General features: G+C 33.7%; 1 protein-coding gene across 2 annotated transcripts in view; it reads left to right on the top strand.

Moving 5' to 3' along the window:
- Positions 1-14,317: 14,317 nt before the first annotated feature.
- Positions 14,318-20,642, top strand: part of LOC117918559 (CLIP-associated protein) — a 45,625-nt gene continuing 39,300 nt past the window's right edge. For both annotated transcript variants that reach the window (XM_034835298.1, XM_034835297.1), the window contains exons 1-3: positions 14,318-14,788; positions 18,051-18,206; positions 18,300-18,362. In XM_034835298.1, coding sequence (XP_034691189.1) covers positions 14,456-14,788; positions 18,051-18,206; positions 18,300-18,362 — 552 coding nt within the window. In that variant the 5' untranslated portion in view covers positions 14,318-14,455. The remainder of the gene's footprint in view (positions 14,789-18,050; positions 18,207-18,299; positions 18,363-20,642) is intronic.

Genomic DNA, 20,642 nt, shown 5'->3' with positions numbered 1-20,642 from the left:
GCTAGAGAGAGTTATCCAGAGTGATGTAGAGATCGAAGAAGGAAGAAGAAGAGTGTTTTATTGAGTTCCTGTCGATCTGGTTGGAGGGAATAACTCTCAGGTAGGCTTTTCTTCTCTTTTTCTATTCATTCTTGGGAGATATTTGGGGATTGCTAGTAAGTATGTTCATATATATATTTTTTTTATTTTTATGGTTCTTGCTGAAGATCAGTTTGTCCTTATTTCTTTTTCCCCATGATATATCTGTAAATGCTTTGATTCTTGTTGGATTGCTCATTTGCTTTCACTCACCATCATCTGAGCCCATTATTTCAAACATGAGATGTGGCTTGTGTGGGTTCGTTTTATCCCTTCCCATTGTGCTCTGTTTTTTCGCCATTTTCCCCTGTTCCTAGTACCCTCCCAGAGTGCATCAGTTCTCTCATCCGTGTTTAAGGAAGGGAAGTAAAGTAGCAGACGAGATTTTCTGGGGGGAGCAGGGTGCTTTTTGTTACTGGCTGAGGGATAGCTCTGTCCTCGAACGACGCCGCCGGCGGCGAAACGCCTTCGCCATCACCGGAATAGTGATCCCCTCCTATAGGCGGTTCAGCTCTCGTTGATTCTTAACTCCACTGGGACTTCGCTGCCGTCGCCGGAACTGGCGCACCACCTCCAACACTTCATCCCCTCTCATCATGTCTCTGACGTTGAAGAAGAACCACAAAGTCTCTTTTATCGACATCTGGAGACCTCAAAGTGATCAACCACTGTGTTGACCCTATAATTTCCAAGGCTCTTATGGATGTTTTTAAGGCTTCCAAGGTCTCCTGGGCTCATTCTCTCAGCGTCGCTTCTAGCAATGCTAACGTTCCCCGCTTCGAGTTCGACTTTGATTCTAGGGACCTCCCATACTCCATCTCGTCCTGCATCTCGCAACTGTAGACTGTTTTCAGCGATGCTAGGCCCCGAAGATATGGGTTTAGTCCGCATGAATGCTGGCTGGTTTACTGAAATCCAATTCTGTAGAAGGCTCTGACGTGGATATACCTGAGAGTGGCAATAGATACTGAGGTTCTATAGCTGGACCAAGGATTGCAAGGACGGTATTAATGCGTGCTGATCAGAAGGTTAACAGAGCCACTGCTGAAGGAAGAATTGGTTCTCACGTCCATGATGGTTTTGATGTCGTGGTGTTCATGTTGTCCTACGTGGGTTTACTACTTGAGTACAGAAAATTCCCTCACAGTCCACTTTAAAGTTTGCTATTCAAATGTTGAAAATAGACGCATCAGTCTATCCCATCTGAAAATTGGGTTCTCGGCGAGGCTTTGATGTCTTCAACTGTGGCTGGTTCATCAGTAGAACCAGGGACTGTCACTCATTCCAATATAATGGCGTTTCTTGCCGCCTTCAGAAAGGACACATTCAGGGCGTCAAAGATCATGCAGCAAAGGGCTTTGTCCAACCCTAAGATTGAAGCCATTTGGAATTCAGTGTCAGTGGAGGGCGTTAAAGGGGTTACCATGGCTGATCTGGGGTATGCAAATGACAAGATTGTGATGGGAAGTGAACGCGAATCAGTGGTTATCTCTGGTGAGTCATAAGGACTGACAGCCTTCCATGAAGCTGGTCGTACCCTTGTGGTTGTTCACACTGATGGAGTTCTTCCAGTACATAAAGCAACAATAGTCCCACGTAGAATGTTGCTAGGCCTGCTAATACCACTTAACGGAGACCAACCAGGCGGTTTCAGTGAATTTCGTGTTGACCAGATTATGAAGGAGGGATACCAAGAACCCGAACAACCCTAGTTTCAGCTGAATATTCCCAAAGTGATAGCAGATAAACTGAGTGGAAGAAATCCAGTTTCTGAACGTTTGCGCTGGAGAGCTGTGATATATTCCCAGATGGACAACTCAAGAAAAGAATACATGGGTCGTAGGGGTGCAGTTACCCATTTCACAACAGTACCCCAGTAGCCAGCCGCGTGCCTAATAAAGTGACTCAGAAGTCCATTTGCTACCTACTCCCTGCTGCATGACGTGCATGGCCTTTTTTGGGCCATAGTGCCATTTCCCATTTCACCCTCTCCCATTTTTGAAAGATATTCTTTTAAATCCCTTTCTTCAAATAATTTTCTAGATCCTAGTTTGTTTTAAAATAATTTCATACTCATCCATTTTTCATCCTTAGTTTTTTTTCTTAGATTCCCAAAATCCATTTTTTTTTTCCAATAAAATTTTGCTGCCACTTTTCTTCTTGGCATGCCATTTTCACACATCTTCTGTTTTTTTTAAAAAATGTTTTAAAATAAGCAAGAATCGAATTTCGTAATTCTCAAGTGATGAGATCTATGGAATTGACTCGTGCAAAATAAACGGGCTTTGGTGGGGGCCCCACATGTGAGAATTCATGATTGATTGATTGTTTGACTGATTTACTTATCTTGCGTGTTTGATCTATCCTGTTCCTTGATATGTGCTTAATTATATCTTGTTCATTGCTCACTAACCCTGTTTCATGATAGCGCATTCGAGATTGCTGCCCAGGTACGCATTCACTCGCTCTGATAATTCATCTTATATATTCTGATTCTCATACATGCATGATTGATATGGGTATTCATTGATTTTATTCATCCATTGCCATGTCAGCTTCATTCTATTAGTAGAGACCCGACTTTAGGGACTTAAAGGGGTGCTACGGTCCTTACCGTACCTTCCTGATAAGTAACCTGACCCCCGAACCCGATCCGGTTTTTCACAGACCGACTTTTCCAAAATAAGGAGTCACACTTAGGGTTTTTCTTTCTTATTTTGTTTACCCTTTAAAAATAAAACAAAAATAAGTGGCGACTCCAAGTCATTTTCAAATAATCAATAAAAATCAATTTTTCGAATAAAAATCGAGCTCGTCATTGAGTGGGAAACGCATGAGCACGAAATGCGGGGTCCACACCTACCTTTTCCAAAAACTTCTCCATTGGTAGATTTTTCTATAAAAAAAAACTTCGAATTATTAAATTGAATAAATGAATAAAAATAAATAAACCAAAGAATGATAAAATAATAATAAATGAACAAATAACAAGATACTAAACAAATAAATAAATAAATAAATAAATAATAAAATAACTAGATAAATAAAGATAACAATTAAAATAAATAAATAAATAAAGGTGATTGATAATAAAAATAAAAAATATAAATAAATAAATGAGATAAATGAGTCATGCAACCATACAAGTCACGCTAAAAATGCCTAATGGGCCAAGTGTGCCTAAGTGGGGCTAAATGAACCTAGACGGGCCTAAGGTGTCTAAATGGGCCTAAGGTGGTGCCTAATGGGCCGAGTATACCTATACGGGCCTAGAGCGAAACTAGGTGGGCCTAACTAAGTCTAACCTAAAGTGCACCTAAGTGAAACCTACTCTAAGCTTGAAAGGCAGCCAATGTCATAATGTGGAGCCGGAATAACCTCTCAACCAAAGTCTCCGAGATGGCTCAGAAAAAATAAGCTACATGAGTAGTATTGGGTCATCAAAGAACTACTATAAAGCACTGGAAGTGAACTTAAAAAACATATGCTAAATGGATAAAATGGAGGGTCTACAACATGCAACCAAGAATGAGTTGTTGGAAGACATGCAACCAAGCATGGGGTGTCGCAATGCATGAAACCAAGCATAAGGAGTCATAATGCATGCAGCCAAACATGAGGTGTCACAATGCATACAACCAAGTATGAGGTGTTAGAAGGCATGCAACTAAGCATGAGGTATCTAAATACACACGACCAAGCATAAAGTATCAAAATGCATACAACCAAGAATGAGGTGTCAGAATGCACGCAACTTAAAGGGACACTAAGTCGCTTTCATTATGTGACACCTAATAGGACATGATGACTCATTAAGCTATTTCACTGACTTAAATAGCTACAATGATCAAGCATGTCGCCATATCATTTCTATGTAATAATAAAATTACTAATCATTTCTCTTTGGTCGACAACTAGAAAGATCATGCAATGAGTTACTTGTAAATACATTTACTTTAATCTCTCATCCACCCCTATAGAGAGTATTCACCTACCAAGAAATGAAAGAAGAGAAGTATGCAAAAGCTTTTATAGTGTTGTTATTCCAAAGGTTGGATCTTTGAGCCATCATAATTGAAGTAGTGCAATAATTTCAATTTATAATGGTGAGTAATCCTATAATACATGATTTTACTTTGATTTAGAGTTATATATCCCATGCTTATAATATTATATGTATATATCAATTTTCAAATATCATGAGATATTAGTTGAAAATGTGTTGGTCGAATACTATGTTGATAATGATTATGTGCTCCATCTATCTTTGGTATACATGTATGTTAATTGTTAATATGATTCAATGATCATGAATAGATGTGTATGTTTTATGGAAACTATGTTCAAAGGAGATTGAGTTTTAAGCAGGACCATTATGACCCTTTTAGTCTTTCTTGGGAACTTACCTAGTACATACTATTCATTAAAAAACATTGGTACTACCATTATTATACTTTATGTTACTACTATGATTGTGATTATCACATACCCTGAACCAATCTTATGCCATAATGATAAAGGGACATACCATAGTTGATTGACCTAATTATCTTTTGTGTCAAGAGATGAAGAAATACTGGAGTAATTTACATGAGAAGCATGTCAAGAGATGTAAGAGCATTGCGTCTATATGACACCATGTTATATGAGACATATTTTATCGGTAAAGCATATGTAATATACATCGATAGAAGGAAAGGCATGGTAGTAGTGATGTTTACATGATATTGAAATATGCTGAGAGTAGAAACGACACCATAGTTGTGGATTATGCATGTGTTTGATTGATTATATATCAGGGTTGTCCGATATTGTTTGCTTATTTGATCGTTATACTAAAATACTATTTTACATTAGGTGTTAAATGCATGATGAAAATCTTTTTTTTTTTTTTATCTTGGATTGACTATCCTAAAATCTACATTATATTATCATTTACTGAGTTATGCTCACTTTGTAGTTTCTCAAAATTTTCAAACGAAGACCTAGTTGAACCATATACCGAACAAGTTTTGGAGGATAGACAACAAGGCGTGTAACCGATTACCCTTTACTTTGTCTCTTTTAGCATGGACCATTAACATGTAGTCATTTCCTTACATATATATAAGTTTTGTAACTGGTCCCTAAGGTCAGCATTTATGTACTCAAAATTCTTTATTTTCAAACAGTAATGAATATATAGTTCCTTTAACTTATGGACATACATGATAGGAACCACTATCTTGCTTAGATGGCACCTCCAAGGGTGGGTAGTCATAGTAAGTGCATTATCCTAAAATGTTTGAGGTTTTCTAACTTTTTTTTTTTTCACTTTTTCTTAGTCAAAAGAAGAGTGTTGTTTATTGAAATTTGAGTTCTACCATTTGCATGGATTAATGTGGGTTATACAACAAATCAATTGAGCTATTAAATATTGGAAAAGGTAAGTCAAAAGAAGTCTATTGCATCAGTTTTCAAAGTTATTAAATTGTATGAGGCTTAAATCTCCTTAAAGAAAATAAGATTTCATGCCTTAGCTTAATTGCTATTGTTTTCTATTTTTTAATTATTATATCTTTTTGTATCTTTGAAATCTCAGTACAACAAATAATAATCTTTTAATGATTGCTCTAGTATAATATTTTAAAATTTCCTAATATATATATATATATATATTAAACAATTACACTGATGTTCTAAACATCCTCTTATAATTTGTCTAAGATTATAGAACATTCATAACAAAGCCTCATAATTTGCTTAAACTTTGATATGAAAGTCCATGGCTAACAAAATAAAAACAAATCTCAATTTGATTTTTACTAGCTTGAAATATAAGATTAGGAGATACAAATGTTGTACTAACATTATCAAAATATAAAGCATATAATTATGAAAAAAAAATTTCAAAACACAATTTATTTGATTCAAATAGTATTTGCAACTCTAAACATTGAAGAACAATACTTGGCTTTTGCAGTAGACTTTCTAGCTATTAATTGGTTTTTGGTAAATATAAGATTTTTGCTAAGAAAAAATTGTGAATCTTTGACTATTTAAACATAGTGCCTATTCAGCATCTAAATAAGCTTGACCTTTAGGTTGGTGTAGGCCATAAGTTGTTATCCCTTACACATAGTGATGAATTCATTTGATCATGTAAGATGAAAATTTTAAAACACAAGAATAAATTGAGAAGAAAGGAAAAAAGAAAAAGAAAGTTAAAACATAATGTAGACTGAAAACTAAGAAGTAAGTTGGGGACAATCTTATAAAAGATAATCTTGTGGAAAGAGCAAGGCTTTCCATAGAGAACTTTTCAAATTATGATAATTACTTTGTTATATGAGTTTTTCACCGTCAAATGATCATTAATGGCACACAATGTGTGTTTTTAAAGACCCTAATCTTTCACATTATGTAGTTGAAACATAGGTAAAATTAATTTCGAGGCAGTCTTCATTGTTTTGTTGTATTAAGAGGGGTTAGCTTTTGAAAATCCACTCCATAACAACATAATGCTTTTTTTTTTTCTCATAGTGTTCATGATTTATTTGTTGAATATCAATATATCTCTATATTATTAGTTTAAAATCTATCTCTTTGAGAAGTTGTTAGTAATAATATAATTATATTCATAATATATTTAAAAGTAATACACTTATTAAAATTGAACTTATCAATAAAACTAGTAAAATTGAAGTAGTTGAAGCTTTTATGCAATTACGAACATATGATAGATGAAATCAAAGCAAAGATAGACTTTTAAAATCCTAAGTGTTGATATTGTATGTCCCTAAAGTTACTTAATATGAATTTTATATTATTGCTAATTTTATTACATGAATTTCATTGCATATCGTGGATATACTTAGGCTAAGAAGTGTTGAAACTAGTGTATTGGAAGATTAATTGACTAAAATAACTATGAGTAGTCATAATATTATTAGCTTCCTCCTCTTAGCTGAATTTGTAGCCTTCATTAGCAAATTCATTTTTAATGTTTCCCTTATCAAACTAAAGGTTATCAAGGAACCGTGCATATCACTAAATAGGGAACCACCAAATACACCAACTATGCCTAATATTTATTTTATACATGAATCATGCATTAATTTGTTTAGAGTTTGGATTATAGATGATAACTATAATAGATAGAATGTGAGTGGATTGGGTTCACAACTATAGGTTTTTTCCAACCAAAATATTTTTATTTATAATCATAAATAAAATTTGGCAAACCATTTGCTTCATTATAATATAAAATTTCTACTTTAATAGTATGGTTTGGCTCAATTATAGAAGTGTTTAAGCTTTCAACTTACTTGTTAGCACTTGTATAATAACGATTAAAATGTATCATTTAATGATTGTTAAACAAGTGTAAGTATACTAGTTTATTAAATAGTATGTGACTCTTGATCTTGAAAGGCTTTAGAGGTCTAAGGCTCCTACATAATATGTTTTTTTGCCTGATCTTAGATTTACAATTAGACTGTTGAATTCATAATGTATTAAGTTAGTGGATTTGTTAATTTAAGTGAGAAATTATACAATAATATGTTCTTGGTTGTTTATACTTTATCATACAAATATTGTGCTTAGTGTTTTTATCCAAAGAAAGTTTGCAAGATAATTTTCTATTATCTAGGGATGATAATTTATGTATTTCAGACAATGTCATAATTTTAGTCTTTTTATGCATGATTAAATATGGATGAACCATGGATCTAAAAGCAAATAATCATAGTCAATCTTTGCATCAATTATTATCATAGAAGAACTCATTTGTGATTATTTAAAAAGTTGGGTCTTAACTTAGTATTTTCTTTATCTTAGAGTGCAATCATGAGATTATAGTATGATATGTTTGTTATTTATAAAATATTAACTGAACTTTAGAATAAGGTTGAAAATGATTCTTGGTAAGAAGCCAAGATTCAGGATGACTATCAGATCCCTAATAACATCTTGTTTTGGCTTGGTGCACACCTCCAACATTTGCTAAGTTAATAAACTAAAGAAACAATGATATTAACTCATTTGATAAGATTAAGAAAAATAAAATAAAATAAGAAAAAATCTAAATAAAGGCTACTTAAATTGATTATTATTATGTTTGTGTGCAAATAAATCAATTTGTTATTTATTGTTTAAGGATGTAAAAAAAAAGGCACAAATATTTGAAAGTTTGATTATAGAAGAAAGAAGAAATGTAAGTGTTTTCTCTTAGGAAATTTATTAGCTTTGAGATCACATCACTAATAGGATTACCTTTTTGGAATTCAAATTTAAAAGGATAAGATATTTTGAATCTCTAGTTAATAAGAAAGATATTCAAGATCCTAGTTTGATTAGGAAAAAAATTAAAATAATAAGATTATTTTATAAATTCTTGTTTAAGAAAGGAGATATTCAAAATTCTAATGACTATGAAGGAGTTCCAAAGTGATTTTTGGTCATTAAGATTATTTATGAATAACAAAAGACCTAGATAATTGAGAATAGGTCAGTTGAATCAACTCATCTCTTTTTTCATCCTTTCTCTCTCTTTCTCTTTATTTTTTTATTGTGTTTCTCTCAAATTTTGGTTGTTTCCTTTCTTTAACAATTTTTGTTTAAGATTTTATTGTGCAAATCTAGTTTGAGTGGTCAAAGGAAAACCTACATTGTCTTGTGTACCACAAAAGAAAAACATTGGTAAATGACTTTTGGTGCTAAGCCTATCAAAAGCACAACGTTTGTATTCATCAAAATCTCCAAAATTCTCAATATATTTTTTGAAGAATCATCCAGGAAAGGCATAAAACTTATTTTGATAATTTTCAAAGTTCACATGAACCTTACCTTGATATTATTTTATTTATTCTATTGATTGTGGTATCATAATGAGAATCTAAGGATAATTTTATTTTTTGGGATAAGGTTTTTAAATTCCATATTTCTTTTTTTCTTTTTTGAAAATTTGGGCAACATCTATGGCGGTGAAGATTTACTTTTATATGTTTTATATATTTCAAATACTTTTTAAGTCATTTTATTTATAGCTAGAAGACATAATCTTATCATTTAATTCTTATATAACGGTAACAAATATAATTTTTCTCTATCATCTTTTTCAAAAATAAAATTAAGCTTCCAATTAAGGAATAAAAATTTAGAGTGAGAAATTCTAAATCAAGTTCTTATCACACATTAACTCTAAATTAATATGTTTATATAAATAATGTTTTTTTTTTTAATTCAAAATTTCTAATTACTCATGGTTATGAACAATTATTGCATAACAATACTCATAACCAGTAAGTGATAATGTGTAATAGGCATGGTTATCACTTGTTATGGTTTTTTCCTCCTCATTTGCCCTCTCTTTCTTAAAATTTCTTTTAGTTTTGTTTCTTGATTCCTTGTTTCTAGTGAATAGATCTAGGAAACTTTCGAAAGAAAAATAAGTTCAACAATGGAATTAAATCATTATTTGTAATGATCTACTTCCTTTAATGTAGATATTATTTATTTTAGACTCAATTTTATAGTTTTAAAATGTGTCTACATTTAAGAGTGAATGATGTTTTATCCCTCAAGTGGTTGAAAATTGGATTTGTTGGATTCCTCTAATTAGTGAAAATTTCAAATTAAACTTTGATGGTTCAAGGGTAGAATAGAAGTGCATTAGAATGGGTTATTAGAGATTATAATGGTATAATAAAAGTGGTTGCAAATAGGCATATGAATAATGTGTCAATAATTATTGCAGAATGTAAGGATTCTACAGATGGTGTGTTAGTTTCTAAGAACAATGAGTTCTTAAATATAGAGATTGAAGGTGATTCAAAAGTAGTGTTAAATAGTTATAACAAAAAGAGTAAGATTCCTAGTTATATTATGTTGCTAATAGAAGATATTTGGAAGATAACTTAAGGCCTTAATATTTGTATTTGTCGTCATATTTATAGAAAAGCAATAAAACAACAGATTGTTTAGGTAAAAATTAAAAGGTATTTGTAATATAGAGTCTATCACTTGGAGGTCAAATTGAGGTCAGAGATCGACTTTGATACTATTTGTCATAACTTGTTCCCTCTTATGTAGATATTTTGTCTATTGTATACCCTTATGACATTAAAAGGCATTTATAAGGATTAAGAGGACTCCGCTACATATATAAATACCATGAACTTCTTCTTCAATCCAATATGAGATATCACATTCAATCCCTATGTGGACATAACATTCTCATTATGTCTTACTCAGACAAACAAACACCTTGTCGTGGGGACAAAAAAAAATCTACACTAAGATTGGAGATTGAGTTTGATGCATTTGTAATGATCGACTCTCTCCTTTATAGATATTGTTCGTTTAGGCCAATAAGCCCTCACAACTTTAAAAAGGTTTACATAGTTAAAAGATGTCCACTATATATATATATATATATATATATATATATATAGTGTTAGGAATTCTTTCAATTATCCGATGTGAAATGTCACAATTAACCCCTACCCTATGCAAATATGGTGTCATCATCATGTCCCACAAAATTGTGAGGCCAAACAAACAATATCTTTTACAAGGCTAGATGGAAAAAAATTCACATCAAGGTCAGGAATCTACTTTGATATCAAGTACAATTACTTGCTTCCTCCTATGTGGATATTATCTATCTTGGGCCCAATAGGCCTTAAAAACTTTAAAATGCATTTACAAGGTTCAAATGAGTCTACTACATATTTAGAGAGAAAAACTTCTTCTTTTATTTAATATTAAATATTATATTCACCCTCTTATGTGGACACATCATCCTCTTTATGTCCCATGGGACTACAAAAATCCACACTAGGGTTGAGGATCAACTCTATTACCATTTGTAACAACTCACTCCATTTCTTGTGGATATTGTATGCTTTAAGCCTAATGACCCATTCCCTTCCTTCAATCCTAAGTAAACACAACATTTTTGTTGCGTCCCATGGGATTGTGAGATTAGACAAATAAACACCCTTAATAAGGTTAGACAAACAAAATTTTACACCAATGTTAGGGATCGACTCTAATAACATTTATGACAACCTAAACCTTCCTATATAAATATTGTCCATTTTGAACCAATGAGCCCTCAAGATTTTAAGATACATCTGCATGGTTAAGAGGAGCCTATATATATATATATATATATATATATATACACATATGTGTGTGTGTGTGTGTGTCATGAATCTTTTCCTTTATTTGATGTCAAATACCACATTATCAAACTAAGATTTTGAGGTTTTTAAAAATAGATTTTTAATCAAATAATCAAAAGTTTCAGTTTAACTTTCATTGATAAAGATTAATAGTGTTGAAAGACAAAGTAGGATAAGAAAGATTAATGTAATATTTAAACATAAGATGGACAATTTGGTTGCACCCAAAAACAACTGCTACCTAGGTTAACCTTCTTAACTTTGCTAGCTTGTTACACTTTGCTAGGCCTCCCTATGACAAAAATGCATCACAAATTTGTCTTTCTATAGTAACTACCACTTATATGCATTAATAGACCTCAACTTTTATGTAGAGCTAAAATTAATTAGGAACAAATGAGGGCACATCTAGAGAAGGTTAGTATGGCATGCCACAATTGCAACCTCTATGAGTTGCCCCTTTGCTTGAAATATTTTTCATCAAGTTATCCTTATGCAAAAAGAGTGTGATATAAGAATCTTCTTATAATTTCTTAGATTTCACTATGTGCATTGTCATTACTTCAATTCAATGGAAGCTCTAATTTCAATTCAAGCATGTGTTATTTCCTATTAGCCATTGAGTTCATATATTCCTATATTATTTATCTTATTTGTTCCAATGGTTTGTGTTACCATGAGTGGTTAAATTCGAAGGTCAAGCCAAGGGAAAGCTAAGGTGGTGGTCTAAGCCACTCATAACATAATGAGGACCCCTAAATGTTGCATTTTCTTATTTGACTCATCTTCTTTAAAATATAGTTGAATTGATCAAGCAATGACCATGACACATCTTTATGTCCACTCCACCAGCATCCTTCAAGTGCTTGGAAAAGCCTTAAGCTAAGGATTGTTGTTGAGCCATAACAAATACTAGAGTTCTTAGGTTTTCTTTTTTTTGGTTGGTTTTAATTCACAAGAGTAAGAGTTAGATTATGCATATGGGAAAATGAGGTGGTGAACCTCTCTATTGCATGACATTGAGCACCCTGATTAGGTTATGCATAATGATAACATCCTTAAGGGTATTTAGGTGGAAGGGATCCCCAACCCTGTGAACCCTCACTTGATTTGACCTTTTTATTTTTATTTTTTATTTATTGAAGTTCATTAACAACACTATTTCTAGTTCAATCCTTCTAATAAAACAAACTTACTTCCAAAACTCACCCCGAAGAAGCAGAAACACCAATATTAGGTATCCATATTTGAAATTCAACACCTAAATTTTTACTAGATAACTAAAACTAAAAATAAAAACTCAAGTCTCTATGCTTGGGGACTTCACAGTCTTATGGTCAACCTAGACTAACAAGCATCAAACCCTTACAAATTAGGTCTATTTGACATCTTAAGCAGATCTTGACCAACTTGAACCACCAAAACACTACCAAAAGGAAAAAAAAAATGAAGAAAAATTAGAATAACAAATAGAAAAACAAGATGTAAATAACTTATAAATGAGTGCTCCAAAACCCACAATGGTCAAATAGCATTAATCTCCCAATTTAGCAAGAAACCCCCTAAAAAAAATCAAAATTTTTTTCTCAATATTTTATTGCTTGAGAAGGAGTTTAATACATATGTGTATACTTTTATAAATTAGGTTAGGAAAGGAGTCTTTAATTCTAATCAATCACCTACCATATATTGCTTTGCAAAGTTCATTAACAACACAATTACCAACCTTTTCTAATCATTAATTCCTATCAAGACATTGGAAAACACTAATATGTACTTGCTTACTAATCTAAGAAAAAGAAATAAATGAGTCGGTATTAATTCATGATAATTATGTATAAGCATAATTAAACCTCGTTGATCAATATGTTAGTTCATAATGTTATTGAATATTTTTTATTTTCTCCTTGTTATGGTGATTTTAACCATGAGAGAAAAAAAAAGTTTTTAATAATATATTATAATATGTTACCATTTTCTAATTTAATGACTTGCATGTTTTTTTTTAAGTTTTCTTTAATTGAAAATATTTTTTAAAGCCATGTAAAATAATAATTTAATTAATTGTTTTTTGAATGCCTAACTTGCCTTTCACATAAACCAAATTAGTTGCCTAATCAATTGCAAGTTAACATTGTAAAGTAACTCCAAATCAAGCAATTAAATTTACCTAAATTAAACTAAATTAACCATGAAAAATCGTTGGTTTCCCCCTAAATTGATCCAAGCTCTAAATGGAGTCATTGACTTGCATTTGGAGCCCTCAATTCACAAATTGATTCTAAATCATACCATTAGTCTTTAATTATTCTCAATTATGTTCCTCCCATAAATTATCTGCAAATTAACTCTAATTAATGCTTTAACAACATATATATATATTTTCTTATTTTTCTTAAATTTTCTTTTAATTTAATGGCTTAATTCATAAAAATGGGAATGTTTTTGTTTGTTTTTTCAAAATGTATTGTTTTTGTTTGAAAATGCTACCTATTTCTCTGTTCTTAAATTAAAAAAATTATTAATAAATTCTATATAAAAATAAAATTCTTGTATAAAAGGTATATACTTATATTATGTCTTTAAAAATTACTTGTAAAATAAAGAAATTAAATTTGAGGTAGATTTTTTTTTTTTAAAATGAATTTTAAAAATTATTACTTTTTTAATGTAATAATTTTTAGATTTTAAGAATTTGAAGTTTATTGGGATTTTAAAATTAGAAATTTCAAAAATAAAATGATGAAAACAAATTGAAAATAATTTTATTTGTTCAAAATTTAAATGTTAATTTCTAGGTGGAGGAGTTGGCCCAATCGAGTCAAAGTGGCCAAATTGGGCTCCGTTGACATCTCGAGCCGAACTTGATCAGCCCGGCTCACTCCATAACCGCCAATTATTTTAAAAAAAGTAAAAAAAAGGAAAAAGACGTGCAAGGAAAAATTAGGGGTACAAATACAAGTAGAGAAAGAGTGGTGGAATCCGTAAATTTGAAGAAATGAGTGGTCAATTATCCAACTGCCCCCAACCCAGTAAAGCAGCCAATCCACCGTCCGTCAATCTAGCATTTCCTCCCTCCACTCAAATCTCTCTCTACAGGCACACTCTCTAGCAGACACAGTACTCTTTCTCCTTCTCTCTCTACTTTTCTCGCAGATCTGAACTCCTTCTCTCAGATCCACTTCCGGAAACCCTAAATCCAAGCAATGGAGGAGGCTCTGGAACTGGCACGCGCCAAGGACACAAAGGAGCGAATGGCCGGAGTTGAGCGCCTCCACCACCTTCTAGAATCTTCCAGAAAGGCTCTCTCCTCCGCCGAAGTCACCTCCCTCGTCGATTGCTGCTTGGATCTCCTCAAGGACAACAACTTTAGGGTTTCTCAGGGCTCCCTCCAGGCTCTCGCGTCCGCCGCCGTCCTCTCCGGCGACCACTTTAAGTTGCATTTCAATGCCCTTGTTCCTGCTGTCGTTGAGCGCCTCGGCGACGGTAAGCAGCCAGTCCGCGATGCAGCGCGCCGGCTCTTGCTCACTCTCATGGAGGTGATTCTCATCTCTGGAACTGTCTTTGTTCCGTTTTGATCTGATTTTGGTTTGAATTTGGTGATTCTTAGTGATGTTTTTTCCCTTCAATTTTGTGTTTTATTTGGTGTGTTTACTCTTCAGACGGATTTAATTCTTTCTCCATCTGAAACTCTGCATTATTTGCATCCTGTTGGGTTTTAGCAGCGGGTTGTAATTATGGTTTTTTAATTGAACTTTGATTGGCCATTTTTGCTGTTATTTTGCTTTGAATTTTGTGGATGACGTACGGTTTACTTTCTTTGTTTTGTTTTATTTGGGTTTTGTGTTTAGCTTATTCTCATAGAGTTTTGTATTTCAAAATTTTGTCTCCCCCCTTCTCCCTCCCTCATTCTCTCTCTCTCTCTCTCTCTCTCTCTCTCCCTCTCTCTCCCTCCCTCCCTCCCTCCCTCCCTCCCTCTTCATTTGGAACTCTCTTGCTCCCTCTTAAACTGTCTCTTTTGGATTCTATACTGTTAATTGTATTAGATGTTTTTGTGTTTGCTGAATTGCAATCAATATGATGTGCAGACGGTGAACGTTGAATTTCATCATTTTTTTATTTTTATTTTTATTTTCATTTTCATTTCTCTTCAGATTATATTTTTGATTTATGGATTTATTTGTGTGCGGATGGGTGTGTGTGTGGGGTTGATTTGTTGTAAATTTAGTTCTTGGAAATTTTCTGTTTTGTGTTTTATTGATGTGGTCTTAGGTTGTGTTTGGTTGCTGAGTACTGGTTTTGATGTGCAATGCAATTCTGTGGGATTTTTAAAAGTGGAATTCTTTTCTGTTATGTTTTTGTTTATGGGATTAAGGTCTAAATCCATAGGCATGTAAAAGTAAACGTTAAAACCAGCAAACTCTATATTTGGATCTGGGGCTTTGGAATTGGAGGCCCTGACCACATGCTGCCAAACACAGCTTTAGTTTGATGAAAGAATATTTCAAGATTCAAATGGGTTTGTATGTTGGGTGGAAACAAAATCAAATAACTGGACAACTGCAGTTTTAATGAAGATAGCTACCTTTGCTTTTAGCTATTGCCAGTAATAGTATTTTGCTGGTAAATGGTTTTTCAATCTTCTATTCTATCACTGACTCTGTGTCTAATGGGAAACATCGATATCAATTTTATGTTCCATTAAAAGAGGTAGGAAATGGACGTTTGTGGAACCCGGAATGAGATCCAGTCTTATTAAATTAATGAATCCTAACCCATCAAATTTTCATTCTTTAGTATACAATGAGAAAGACATTATGCCTCTTTAAAAGATACATTACTGAGTTCAGGTGTGAAAAGTCAAATATACCTTCACAATGACAGCTTTCACATTTGATTTTCCTTGCAGTTTTGACCAATCAAATTGATCCAACTTTGTCCACCTGAATGGTGAATGATGAATGTTGTGATTACTCTGGAAGCATATTTATTTGATTAATGGCTGGGCCTTTTTACTATTCAGTAAACACCCTATGAAAACATCCATAGTCAAATGGAGCTATTCATGTTGTGTCATGGAAGTTGGTTACATGACCTATAATGCCCTCATTCTTCTAAGTGCATATCGGGCAGAATTTCTGGTGTTTGGAGTAACAATGTGGCTTGAAAATGATTGTGAATTTCAGATGTCTGATCAGGAGCAACATGTGTCACATAAAAGCGCCCTTAATAGAAGGTTTATTACTCGTGTCATCCTATTCTTATAATCCACACAATTCCATAAATGATCAATCCAATTTTCATAACTCAAACTAAAGTTTCTGCCATTTCTAACTAGAGATATCTTTCCTTCTTCTCACACCATAGAGTCTACGACCTTTGTATGAACTAGACATTTTCCATCACAAATTAATTACTTTTTAACAATATATGCAAGCATGGTTATTTTTGGAAATTGCACACAACATGATGTAATTTGATCGTTAATAAACTATAATTATAGGAGGTTTGTTTCACCTCTAAAAACAATCTTAATTAAAAAATAGTGTGAGACTAGTTGGATGTTATATCACAGAAAGGGTGAACTCCACTTTGCTGGTATGCATGTGGGATAGCCCCTTGTGGGGTTTTCTTCAACCTTGAATCCATTGCTTTGAATCCATTGCTTTAGTTTTTACTGATGGGGTGAAGGAGGTGCTGCAAGGTATGGGTGATTTTTGTGATTTCAGTTCCAGTGCAGTTGCGGCCTGCGGCTGGAAATCATAAATCATAAGTCAAGTGGGAAAACATTCCATTTACTTTTGAAAATTTGGGCAACAGAATCTCCAATCTAGTGAAAGAATGGTAAAAGAAACTTAAGAGAATTCCTTGGTGATAGAAATCTAAACGGTTGTGAGGAAACACAATCTCTCCTAAGATTTGCCTATTGTTCACCATCTGTTCTAAGAAATTTGGGCATTTCTCTCCAGCCAAATAATCCATAATATAGCTATAGCTCCCTCTACAAGGCTAGCCCCTCTAGGCTTCTTTGTCAATGCTTACATGGGGATAAACATCATCTTTCCAATGCCTCCTTGATCAACCTAGGGGTTTTGAGTGAACAATCCCTACCATAACTTAGATTTGAGGGGAAATGAAAGAAGAGATGATCGACCAATTCTTCAAAATTGAATGCCTTTTTAATTTCATTATGCTTGTCATCATTTTGCATTTGAATGGCCGTTGTAATTTTTGCTGTTTTTCTCCATTCCCCTGGTCAGGTTTGTTTTTCCTTTTTCTATTTCTGCACCAGAATAATGAAATGCATCATGCGCTTTGATAGGTGCCATTAATATATGTGATTGCTTGCTTATCATAAAATCTTCTACTGGATCTAAGTTTTGTGCCTATGTCATTTATTGGATTTATATACATTGCATTGCCTTGTGCTATGTTGTCTTGTCTTTAAGTTAAATTCTTCTAAAGATATTTTTCCTAGAAGGGGTTCATTATTTGGATTTTCTAGTAGATATGTCTCCATGTGGGTTAAAGTGTGCATACGCGGAGGCTATATGCCTTTGGTGGACTTCATAGATTGGTTGGGTCTTTGTCAAGGGAGGGAGTATTTTTGTGTCCCTTCTTTTCAGGTTCTTTTTTAGTGTTCATTGTATACAACCTGTGCACCTTCGTGCGCTTTTTGCATTTATATAATACACTCTTATTTATCAAAAAAAGAATTTTTTTTTCTAGTAGATATTCTTTGTAAGAGGAAACAAAAGCAAACAAGAAATAGATTTAAAATTGTCACTTTGTATGGTGCAGGTTTCATCTCCAACAATCATTGTTGAAAGAGCAGGATCTTATGCCTGGTCACACAAAAGCTGGAGAGTTCGAGAAGAGTTTGCTCGGACTGTCACATCAGCAATTAGCCTTTTTGCATCTACGGAGCTTCCTCTTCAGCGGGTTATTCTTCCTCCTGTATGTTTGTGGGCTTTCTTCTTTTTTGTGCTGTTATTTCTTTCTGGAAAGGGTCTTATGATTTTGCTTCTTCAAAATTTTTGGATTTATCAGATTTTGCAGATGTTGAATGACTCAAATCATGGTGTTAGAGAAGCAGCTATATTATGCATTGAGGTTAGTAACCTCTTGCTTAATAATTCTTATATTATTCCACTCAACACATAATTTGATCTTATGGGTTTAATTATATTATTAATTTAATGTGTTGTGTATCATTTTATAGAGGAATGTATTCTTTCATTTCATTGATGTTTAAAGTCAGCTTTATGTAGCCATAAGAACTTTCTTAGCCTGAAAGACGGAAATTAAGTAGGAGAGCTAGAAGGGAAGCTTCTACTAAGGGTGATCTGCTGGTCTTCGGAAATAGCTCAATTTCCATCATGCCAATATATCTGGATCCTTTTTTAATTCTATTTTCCACTTGGAAAAAAATTCATGAAGTATCATTAAAGTTGGCAGTAAATGAATAGACCAAGGAGAAACCAGTCTTCTACATAAGAAGCAGCTAGCTCCTGAAACTTTGACACTGAGCTCACTCCTGAATATTCATTCTTATGAGTTAATCTGCTCAGTTATCTCACATGCAGCTTTATTAGCATAAAAAGTTACATGTGAAACCGCTTGCAGAGTGACTTCATTCCTGACTTTGGTAGATTATTGGATCAACAGGTTATTGGTGGTGAGGAGTATTAATTCAATATATCAAGAACCGTGTGGTCTATTTGGAGCTGGTTCTGTTTCAGTAAAATAGTAATTTTGTTGGACATCCCAGTTATCCTTGTCAATGGTCTTTTATGGGAAATGGTTTGACTGTTTGGGGAGTAGGATATAAGAAGGAAGATTATGGCATCTATGCATGGGGCAGGTTGATATCATATCTTAGTGGGAGCATCTCATAGACAAAGAGGATTTTGAGGGTGAATAGGGTTTCATAAAAGGGATGAAAGTTGAGCTGTAAGGATGGAGAATTTTGGGAAGACTTTGTGTCGATTATTTTTTGAATGGGGCATTGAGATTGGAATTTTTTTTTTTTTTTTGGGGGGGGGGGGGGTTGTGTTTTGGTTATGATGAGAGATATCGGAGAAGCGAACTATATAGCAACTTGGAACTGAAGTTAGATTTAGGTATTTTACACTTTTGTAATTGAGTTGAGCTGTAAGGATTGAGAATTTTGGGATTACTTTGTGTCGATTATTTTTTGAATAGGGCATGGAGATTGGATTTGGGGGGGAGGGGGTGCGCTTTGGAATATGTTTAAAAAGGTCATATTTTTATCTTCTGATAAGAAACAGAAATATGTGGAGAATATGTAGAGGAAGTATAGAGAATTTTTCAAAGGGAAGAAAGCAACAACCAGAAATAAACGAGGAAATCCTAATCATCGAACAAAGTTTCAGCTTGGTTTATGTTGGCTAGAAGTCCGTGGCTTGGTTTGTGTATATGTGAGTGTGACATGGAATAAGGGTATTGTTTACAAATGTATCACCTTTTGGTTGTATATTGTTGGTTTAGCTGGTCAAAGAACTTACTACAAAGCTAGAGTCTGTTAGGAAGTTTGTGTGTCAAATTATTACGTGCTTTAGATGCATCTAATAATGTATGGTCTTCAGTGAAGATTTGGGAATTTTGTTTGATAAGTAAAACAAACAATTTAATTAAAAGCTCTTAAAAAGGCACACTAAAGTACACATGAAGTATGCAAATAATTCAAAAGGCAAGCAAAAAGGAAAAAAGCAGCAACAACCACCACTTGATACAGAACCAACAGAATGATGAGCTGGTATAATGGAAAGCCCTTGGCTGACCCTCTTGCCTCCTCAACGGCTGAACCCAAGAATCTTTCCACTCCTTGGCTCCTCACCATTAGGCTAACAACATAAGCATTTTTGATTCCTTAAGATAGACTAGGTACAAGCTAGTTTGTTTTTTGAGTTCTAACCATTGACTTTATGATTTTTTCCTCACCCTTGTCTTTGGCCTCTTTGACAGATAACCTTTTGCTCCCTTATACTTCATAAAGCACTTGAGCTTCTTCAATTCCCTTTCAAATTTAGAAGAAGCTGAGTTCCTTCTTTTCTTCCCACCAACCCAACTCTTCACCTCCTTCATCTTTTGAGAAGTGCCAATATCTCAATTTCGTACCCTTTTGTCTGCATTCCAAGCCAATTACTGAAAGCAACTGAGCTACTGGAAGCCTAGTCCTCCAATGAGAATTCCCCCCCTTAAAGCTAATCCATGAACGTCTCCCTTTTCCTTAATCCTTTCACCCATTGAAACATCTAGTGGCCCCACCTCCCTCCTAGCAAACTCCATCGGTTCCATCCACCAAAAACATCCACTGCGGGCCACTATCATTGTTGAGCGAAACCACGTCAAGAACCCCCTCATGACACA

The sequence above is a fragment of the Vitis riparia genome, chromosome 7 (genome assembly GCF_004353265.1).
Source record: "Vitis riparia cultivar Riparia Gloire de Montpellier isolate 1030 chromosome 7, EGFV_Vit.rip_1.0, whole genome shotgun sequence".
Taxonomy (NCBI): domain Eukaryota; kingdom Viridiplantae; phylum Streptophyta; class Magnoliopsida; order Vitales; family Vitaceae; genus Vitis; species Vitis riparia.
The sequence above is the reverse complement of the archived record's forward strand: the minus strand, read 5'-3'. Positions and strand labels throughout refer to the sequence as shown.